The sequence below is a fragment of the Danio aesculapii genome, chromosome 19 (genome assembly GCF_903798145.1).
Source record: "Danio aesculapii chromosome 19, fDanAes4.1, whole genome shotgun sequence".
In the NCBI taxonomy this organism is placed as follows: Eukaryota; Metazoa; Chordata; class Actinopteri; order Cypriniformes; family Danionidae; genus Danio; species Danio aesculapii.
Window position 1 is genome coordinate 49,567,532 of NC_079453.1, and position 10,674 is coordinate 49,578,205.

Genomic DNA, 10,674 nt, shown 5'->3' on the forward strand with positions numbered 1-10,674 from the left:
AACAAGCAAACTCCACACAGAAACAGACCCAGCCAAGGCTCGAACCAGTGACCTTCTCGCTGTGAGGCAATTGTGTTACTCACTGCGCCACCCGCGTCACCCCTTATTATCATCCACACACACTCATTCACACATACACTATGGACAATTTAGCCTACCCAATTCACCTGTACCGCATGTCTTTGGACTGTGGGGGAAACCACATGAATGCAGGCAGAATTATTCTTATTATATTACAATAATAATAATATTATCATAATATATATATATATACACACACACACACACACACACACACACGAAGATAATTACTTCTATATTTAAAAAAATCCTGGGTAATTTTGGAATTTGTATGGTAACAAGTGTTTGGCATGTCATCCAGTCAATTATCATGTGTTGTTTTTAATGCAAGTCTAAATATATACCCTGACTGCTTCTTTTAAAGTATTTGAATAAGCATAGGGTTAGAGTTAAATGAGTCCCATTTTTAACCCAACACAGATGACTGTTCAGAATAAGCACATTTGATTTGTGGTTTCACCAGCTGTGATTCCTTTCAAATCTAATTTACTTTGTGTTTGCAAGAAACTGCTGTTGCAAAATATCAAGGTTTGGTGAGGAAACAGAAGAGCAGGAAAACGGTTTTCATCAACTCAGAGCTGAAATCAAATTAAAATGTGATATTAAATGAAATACATCGAAAAAAGTCAAAATATTCAATTGAATTACTTTAATTTCTGAAATAAAATGAACACAAGCTGAATAAACTATTGTTTTTTCATTGATATGTCCCCATTATGTTCATTAAAGTGTTGCAAGCCATGAACCAAATCAATCATCCGCACGGAAAATTACCCGTTGAGATTGTTAAGCACACAAATCTATTTCTAGTTTATTGCAATATATCCGTATATACAAATATTTCAGTGTTTTGAGAGTGTGGCAGGAATACATAACATTATTTGACGTGCTTAATGTGAGTAGGCGGAGCTAAATCTCTATTTGCACGCACTTTCCTTACTGTAACTCTCTGATTGGTGGATTTACAGTAGTGCATGATGGATAATGTAGTTTTTCAGCATATATTTTTCTATTAATCATTATCGTTTTATCATAAATGTGAACAGAATGGATCAGCAAAAGGACACCCAGTCAATGAACAACCTCAGAGCTTAAAGAGCCCCTATTATGGGTGTTTGAGAATGATCTTCCATGTAGTGTGTGTAACAGCTCTGAGTGAAGTCAAATATCCAGCTAAGGCTTAAATCTGAAAGTGCACAGTGTTTAAAACTACCAATTCAATTATTAAAGAGTCGACTCCTAGTACTTCAAATGAATCATCTTGAATGAATCTTTAGCTGTTTCGGCGTGACATCGATATGAAACTTAAGCCCCGCCCAGTTGTTGCTTGGTTAGACACACACTGTAGCAGACGCCGGTTGAATCAAGTGACGAGATGCTGTGCTCAAGCTGGATATTACTGGAAGTGTGAGGGGAAATTTAGTGTTATTGTCTCTACCCAAAGATGAAACTGTGGCTGGTTGGTTCGGGGTGAGGTGTCTGAATAACACTCAGGGGCGGAGCAAGCTGAACTGGCGCTCTAGACGAACAGCGATCACGCCGGCCTCAACCCTAAAGCGAAGAAGAAAGTGAACGGTGAAGGTGAGGACCGGGAGGGAGGGATGGGGTGGGTGTCGCAGATGAAAGTGAGGACTGGCGCCACCCTCACTATTCTGCCACCCAAGGCGGCCGCCTAGGTCGCCTCTATGGACACGCTGGCCCTGATAACACTGTTGAGAACCGGGTACTGTTTACTATGGTGTTAGTAACTAGCCGTGTACTGTTTACTATGGTGTTAGTAACTAGGCGTGTACTGTTTACTATGGTGTTAGTAACTAGGCGTGTACTGTTTACTATGGTGTTAGTAACTAGGCGTGTACTGTTTACTGTGGTGTTAGTAACTAGGCGTGTACTGTTTACTGTGGTGTTAGTAACTAGGCGTGTACTGTTTATTGTGGTGTTAGTAACTAGGCGTGTACTGTTTACTATGGGGTTAGTAACTAGGCGTGTACTGTTTACTGTGGTGTTAGTAACTAGGCGTGTACTGTTTACTGTGGTGTTAGTAACTAGGCGTGTATTGTTTACTGTGGTGTTAGTAACTAGGCGTGTTTTGGGCGGCCGCTGTGATCGGATCCTATAACAATGTTGGCGACCCGGGGGTATCACAGACCGTACCAAAATGCTAAGGACTGGGGGGGGTGGTTGAAATTACGGGAGTTTTCCGGAATAAATAACAAAATGGGTGGGTGGCTGGAGATGGGTCTGAAATACGGGACACTCCCGGGAAAAACAGGAGTGTTGGCAGGTATGCTCACACATACACTCTGCACTTTGACTACTTCAATATTGTTGATAAGCCGTGGTGGGCATTTCACTCAGACTCACGCTGAACGCTGTCAACCAATCGCAACAGGCTGTCATCGGATCAATCAGTGCAGATTAGCTTCGTGCTAAGGAGAGGTTTGGGAACAAATGAATCGCTGAACGATTCATATGGGAGTCGCTGGGATAATTAGGTAAAAATAAACACAGATTATAAGACTATGAAAGTGTTTATTGACCTTGCACGCACATCAGCATGTTGTTGGAGACCCAAAAACCAAAATATAACCCTTTTTAATGTAGGGGCTCTTTAAAACAGGCCTGTTTTTAAAGCGTTATCAGTTACTGCTGAAAGTCAGTTTCCCTATGGAGAAAATTAATCGAGACTTCAGTTCCAGAACGCCATTAAATGTCATATAATCTCCATTATAAGCATCTGTTTCCTGCTCTACAGTCTGCCAGGGTTATCATCCACTCAGATGAACAAACTAGTGTCCAAAATACACTGCTTTAATAAGAGATATGAAGATCACCATTACAAAAAGAGTCAATCTGAGTTGAGCATCTACTCAAATAAAGAGCCACTGCGTGTAATAGTTTGGGCTCCATTGATAATTGCTTAGTTTTGTGTGTGATTTTACATTTACATTTACATTTAGTCATTTAGCAGACGCTTTTATCCAAAGCGACTTACAAATGAGGACAAGGAAGCAATTTACACAACTATAAGAGCAGCAGTGAACAAGTGCTAGACAAGTTTCAGGTGTGTAAAGTCTAAGAAGCAAAGCATTAGTAAAAAATTTTTTTTTTTTTTTTTACAGCTCTATCATGCAGGATTCTGGAAACGTACCATCTTATATTCTTTCCATGTTTTCTGGAAATCCACAGTGCCGTCTTCACGCTTCTGGATCACCGTCCAGCCTCCGCCTGCAGACTCCATCACACAGTACACCTGAGGGAAGATCACACACGCACACACAGAGTGAGAACACACGTTCACATAGAAACACACAAACGCGCGCACACACACACCTACACACACAAACAATGTAACGCATAAAGTCAACATTTATGAACACACAAAAAGACAAACACATGCACACACACACACACACAACCCCAAATGCGCACACACACACACACACACTCACAACCCCAAATGCGCGCATGCACACACACACACACAAACACAGAGTGAGAACATGTTCACACAGAAACACACAAACATACACATGTATACACACACACACACTCTCTCACACACACAGTACCACAAATGCATGCACACACACACACACACACACACAACACACACAAACACGTTCACACAGTACCCCAAATGCGCACACACACACACAAACAATGTAAAACAAAGTAAAAGTTTTTGAACACACAAAAAGTCAAACACACACACACGCACACGCATACACACACACACACACACACACACAATATATCCCACTGGACCGCATGGATATTTCTATATCCTTCTAACAACAGGAGAAATCCCCATTAACTCAGTTACTTCTCCAAACAATGATTAGCGGAGTTATAGAGATCAAAGCTCTGGCGAACACACACACACACACACACACACACACGCACACACACACACACACACACACACGCACACACACACACACACACACACACACACACACACACACCTGGCTGAAATCAAACACACTCCCACACACAGCTGAACACACACACCCGCCTGGTTGCAATTAATGCAATCACTCACTGTCTGGAGCAGCACACATTATTGACAGATGCAGCCGTTTTATACTTCTGTAAAAAAAAAAAAACTGATCGAAAACATAAAATAAAAAACTATCAAATAGATTAAAGCAGCAAGTTGATGTTACTGATGGCTATCAAATAAATAAATAAAAAAATAAAGTTAATTAACATAAATTAAATAAATTAAAATAAATTAAATAAACTAAGATTCTCTTAGAAATCAGTCAAGTTTGGTGAAGGAGAAATCATGGTTTGGGGTTCTATTCAGTATGGGGGCGTGCGAGAGATTTGCAGAGTGGATGATCAACATCAACAGCCTGAGGTATCAAGACATTTGTGCTGCCCATTACATTACAAACCACAGGAGAGGGCAAATTCTCCAGCAGGATAGCGCTCCTCATACTTCAACCTCCACATCAAAGTTCCAGGACTGGCTAGCCCAGTCACCAGACATGAACATTATTGAGCATGTCTGGGGTAAGATGGAGGAGGCGTTGAAGATAAATCCAAAGACTCTTGATGAACTCTGGGAGTCCTGCAAGAAGGCTTTCTTTGCCATTCCAGACGACTTTATTAATCAGTGATTTGAGTCATTGCAGAGATGTATGGATGCAGTCCTCCAAACTCATGATGGAGTCAGACACAATATTCATTCTGTTTCCACTGCAGCATGACCACATATTCTATACTGGACATTATTGAAGGTTCAGTGACCAGACTTCTGTCTAAGCAGAGTCAGACCTTACTGTCCTAATGAAATCATTAATAATCAAGGCATGATCATATTTTATTGTGCTCAAATAAGCCTCATCTAGAGGCCTTTACCTTTCATATAAGCCACTTCTGATACCAAATCATCAACTATAAGTCAACTTATTATCTGTTACTAAAACTTAGTGACAAGACAAGCCCAAAACAAACGCAGTATAGATTAGAAGGTATCACAATGCTCAGATGACCTCTGAAACACAGACTCACGTAGAGTTTGAGTCTCTTCTTTACCTCTGTTTCAACAAAGATTAACTGAATGGTTTCAGAGCTGCTGATCTCAAAACAGGAAGTCTTACCTTTTTGGTCTCTTGTGGGCTAATATTGATGGTGTAAACTCCATTTTTCTGGAAGCCTGCTTGATAAAGATCAGCACAATCCCGAAACTTTCGCTCCTCATCAGCCTGCTTGGTGCTGTTCGGCACCACTGGAAACACAGAGAAAACACACACGTTTATATCAATGCACACACCAGCAGAAATGTGTTTCATATTTATTTTGATTATATTTTTAAAGCATCTCCTACAGCAGATTTAAATTCATCCAAGGTCAGCAAACATTGTCATTTTCTCAGAATGTGCATTTAACAATATTGAGAATGATATAAGAATCATTTTGAAACCATTGCATTTGAATCAATTCAGTGCTCACGGTCTGAAAACCCCTCCCCCTTCTATAAGCCAGCCCTGCTCTGATTGGTCAGCTGAGCCAAGTCTATTTTTATTCATCTTTCTATGTGAAAAGAAACACCCATTTCGGAGTGTTTACATGTCACAGGAGGCGGGGATTATGCAAATTAGCTACTTTGATTATGTCAATGTAGATCAGAAGCAGGCGAAAGATTCAAAAATATATCGATATTTTGTGTTTTTATTTTAGTAAATAAAATAGATTTTTTAAATATGTTTTTTAATATATTTTTTAAAGTGCAGGATTTATATTATTTTAAAGAGTCTCCTACAGTATGTTTAAACGCATCTAAAGTCAGCAAACATTGTGATTTGCCAAGATTATGCATTTAATAATAGTAAAAATGATATAAAAATCAATTCAGTGCTCACGGTCTGAAAACCCCTCCCCCTCTTATAAGCCAGCTCTGCTCTGATTGGTCAGCCGACCCAAGTCTATTTTGATTAGTCTTTAAGTTGCTGCGTCCCAATTCGCATACTTATACTACACCCTAAAAGTATGTAATTTTTTGTGAAGGAAAAGTACACACTTTTGAGTGTGCAACAGAAGAGTATGCAAGCTTTGGGACATACTACTTCCTCGTTAACAGATCGTTGTGTTGCTTAGTTATGCCCCATGTCAATCATCCACACGTCATCCACATTTCTGTTGTATTTAACTTCCTATCTTATTGGAGAAGCAGCAGCAGCAGGTTAATCTCCCATTCACGAGTCTTTCATGCAGAGAAATCTCCTCAGGTCTTTGGGTAATTCTACATTCAGACGTTTTGATATCCAAACGTGTTCAGTATTGATGTTGCAGATGAAATATAACACAGATAATGCGATTAAAACATGTTCCAGTGGGCTAGATATTGATTAACAGTCATTCAAACATCTTTACAGAAGCCTCTCTACTTGAAGGTTGGTCTCGCACGTCCATCATGTTTGTAGTTTATTTACATATTTCACACGCGTTTGTAGTTTTAATCGGATTCACGTCAAACGCGCAATGTATTGTGGGCAATATCAGCAGTTAGAGTATGGACAGTTCTACACTTAAATTTTTGACCGGAAATAGCAAACCATGCGGGAACCTCTGGCATACTCTTTTCAACATACTATGGTTTGGGACATACTAATTCTATTTTCAAATACTATTTAGTATGCATAGTATGCGGATTGGGACGCAGCATATGTCTTAAAGGAAACACCCATTTCAGAGTGTTTATGTCGCAGGAGGCGGTGATTATGGTAACTTTGAACATTTTTTAAAGCATCTCCTACAGCAGGTTTAAATGCATCTGATGTCAGAAAACATTGTCATTTTCCAAGAATGTGCATTTAATAATAGTAAGAATGATATAAGAATTATTTTGTTAGGATTTAAAAATGATTCATTTGAATCAATTCAGTGCTTATGGTCTGTACGGTCTGATTGGTTTATTAGTCCTTTTATATCTTAAAGAAAACACACATTTTAGAGTGTTTATGTCGCAGGAGGCGGGGATTATGCAAATGAGTTACTATGATCATGTGTCTTAATGTAGATCAGAAGCAGCCAAAAGATTTGAAAAATCTATAGATTGTTTGCATTTTTTATTTTAGATATTTGTAGATTTTTAAAAGATGTTTTTTTTAAAGCATCCCTTACTGTGTGTTTAAATGCATCTTAGGTCATTTTCCTAGAATATGCATTTAATAATAGTTAAAATTATATTAGAATAAATTTGAGATAATTTCGAAATGATTCATTTGAATCAATTCAGTGTTTACGATCTCCCCCTCTTTTAAGCCAGCTCTGCTCTAATGGGTCCACTAAGCCAAGTTTATTTTCGCCCAATTCAGAGTGTCACGTGTCACAGGAGGTAGGGATAGTGCAAATTAGTTACTTTAATCAAATTCATGTAGATCAGTAGCAGGCAAAAGAATTGAAAATATAACGATTCATCAAAGTGAATCAAGTTGACTCTTTCTTTTGAGAGAGGATATTTTTATTTATTGTCTTGTGTTTTTTAATTAAAAACAGCTAAATTACAAACTACAAACAATACTTTTTTTAATACATATCTTAAATTATAAATATTTAATTTAATAATATATATTTTAAAAGACTGGCTGATTTGAGCCACAGTGAATCCACAGTTACATCCCTCAATTCAATAAAGAGTGTTTAAGGAGGAATGTTCTGGATCTGGACCAGAAATCGCTCCTAGAAAGGCGTCACGAGCATATATATGTATATATGCATACAAGAGGATTATTTATGAATGCATAATTATGATTGACAGCGAGTGTACAGTATTTATTTCTCCAGCTTCTGTCAGCAGGTCTGCATGGAGGGATGTGTATAAAACCAAACCTGCTTCATGTTACAAACCAGAGCCAAATATATAAGCAGAGCAGAAAATGACACGGCTGTACAATATCACAACTAATAACGTTGTAAAATAATGTACACTGCAGAATAAATCACACGTTCAAAAACAAATCATCCCAGCCTTCCGGAGATAATGGAATTAATAATACACACAGCTACAGAGAATTATAAATATTGTATCAGTTTTCATGCAGTTTTTAAAATGTGGTTGGAATTATATTTAAATGAACCCTCAGAATACACTCGTGTCTGTTTTGACCTGAAACAGGTGCATAAAAATGTCTTAAAAAATAAAACTGCTAGCTTTGAGAGCACGAAACATTCAAAATTGTTAAAATATATATATATATATAACTTTAAAATCTTTATCTGCCATGCATATTTCTTATCTTTATTTTCTCCTAATATCTCAGACATTTTTGGGCCTGAATTTTGGTGATAAATGTGTATATTTGTGCATTGCAACATCAAACACTGTTCGTTTTTCATTATATGCACTTCATTCATTCATATATTAATTAATTAATTCGTTCGTTCGTTCGTTCATTCATTCATTCATTCAACCAATCATCCACCCATTTATGCATTCATTCATTCATCCAATCATTCACCCATCCATTCGTTCATTTATTCGTTCAATCATTCAGTCATCCACCCATCCTTTCATTTATTCACTCATCCATCCATTCTTTCATTCACTAATCCATTCATCCAATCATCCACCCACCCATTCATTCATTCGTTCGTTCATTCGTTCATTAACTCATTCATTCATATATCCATCCATACATCCATTTATCCATCTTTTCATTCATTCATTCATTTTTCATCCATCAATCATTTCATTCATTCATTCATTCATTCATTCATCATTTCATTTTTTAATCGTTCATTCAATCATCCTTTCTTTCAATAACATATCCATCCATACATTTATTCAATCATTATTTCATCCATCCAATCATCTACCCATCCTTTCATTCATTCATACTTTCTTTCATATATCCATCCATACATTCACTCATACATTCATGCATTCATCCATATATCTATCCTTCCATCCATATCCTACCATTCATTCATTCATTCATTCATTCAATCAATCACTCACCCACCCATCCATTTATTTATTCATTCATACTGTATATCCATCTATACATTCATTAATTTATCCATCTTTCATTCATTCGTTTTCATCCATCAATCCTTTCATTAATTCATTATTTAATTCAGCTTTAAATTTGTACATCCATCCATACATTTATTCATTAATTCTTTCATCCATCATCACCCATCCTGTCATTCTTTTATCCAAACTTTTTTTCATTCATCCGCCCATCCATCCGCCCATCCATCCATACATCATTTCATTCATTCATTCATTCATTCATTCAATTCATTCATTCATTCATTCATTCATTCATTCATTCATCATTCATTCATTCATTCATCCTTTCTTTCATTTATATCTCCATTCATACATTTACTCATTCTTTCATCCATCATCCACCCTTTCATTCATTCCCCAACCTTTCATTCATTCATCATTTCATTCATCCATTATTTCATTCATATATCAATCCATACAATCCTGCATTCATCCATATATCATCCATCTATATCATACATCCATCCAATTATTCAAACCTTTCATTCACTCATCCATCCATCCATCCATCATCTATCCATCCTTTAATTCATTTAATCATTCATTCCTTTCTTTCATTCATATATCCATCCATACATTCATTCATTTACCAATTCAATCATCCATCCATCATTTCAATGATTCATTTATTCATTCATTCATTCATTCATCCTTTTTTTCTATTCTATATCAATCCATGCATTTATGCATTCATCCATATATCATCCATACCATTCATCCACATCCTTCTTCCTTCCTTCCTTCCTTCCATCCATCCATCCATCCATCCATCCATCCATCCATCCATCCATTCATTCATTCATTCATTCATTTTAAACTTTTTCAAATTACTACTTAACCTGTTTATAGTTTTTATTAGAAGCAATAATTTATTTTCTACATTTGTATAAAAAAGTAAAAATTTGTATCTAAAATTTCTATTTTTATTAAGTTTCAAAGTATTTCTGTTGTTTTTAAATCAACAAAACGAAGCAAATAGTAAAAAACAATGCAGACTTTCCCTCACTGAAACACATTCACTCAATCAGAAGTTGCTGATCAGATGCAATATGGTTTCATTTTGACTGCTGTACACAACAATGATCATTCATGTCCAAACTACAATGTGAAAATCAGCTTTTTAATGGATTACGAGATCTTAAAAGGCATTTTCCACTGCATTATCGAGATGATTCTCCTCCAGCGACTGACATATTTCCACAAGTGTGAAAGTGTTTTAATCTCTGCCAGCAGCTGCGTCTCTTTCCATCTGCAGACAATTACACCGCCGATATTTTGAAAACCAAGCAAGAGTCTGCGGACAAAATACTACAAGCTATAAATTTCAAGTTCCTGTTATAACAAGTGGTTTATATTTACCCCGCCGCGTCCAAGTTATATAGAAGGGCATTCCTTCCGTTTCGCCTCTGCTAAAGAGCCGATCTCAGTTTTCACATTGCTGTTGTTTTTTTTATGACGGAGAAGTAAAGATGGCACTGTTAAATGAGACATGTCAGGGATGTTTGGGCAGAACTTTGATCTATATGAACTGCTCTTCATTCTGGGGTTGTATTATTATTATTGTG

General features: G+C 37.0%; 1 protein-coding gene across 1 annotated transcript in view; it reads right to left on the reverse strand.

The window, feature by feature from the left end:
* The window catches only part of angpt1 (angiopoietin 1), a 217,445-nt gene that overhangs the window by 57,791 nt on the left and 148,980 nt on the right, over positions 1-10,674 (reverse strand). Inside the window, exons 5-6 of the mRNA XM_056479444.1 lie at positions 5,193-5,320; positions 3,233-3,334 (exon numbers count right to left, since the gene is read on the reverse strand). Coding sequence (XP_056335419.1) covers positions 3,233-3,334; positions 5,193-5,320 — 230 coding nt within the window. The remainder of the gene's footprint in view (positions 1-3,232; positions 3,335-5,192; positions 5,321-10,674) is intronic.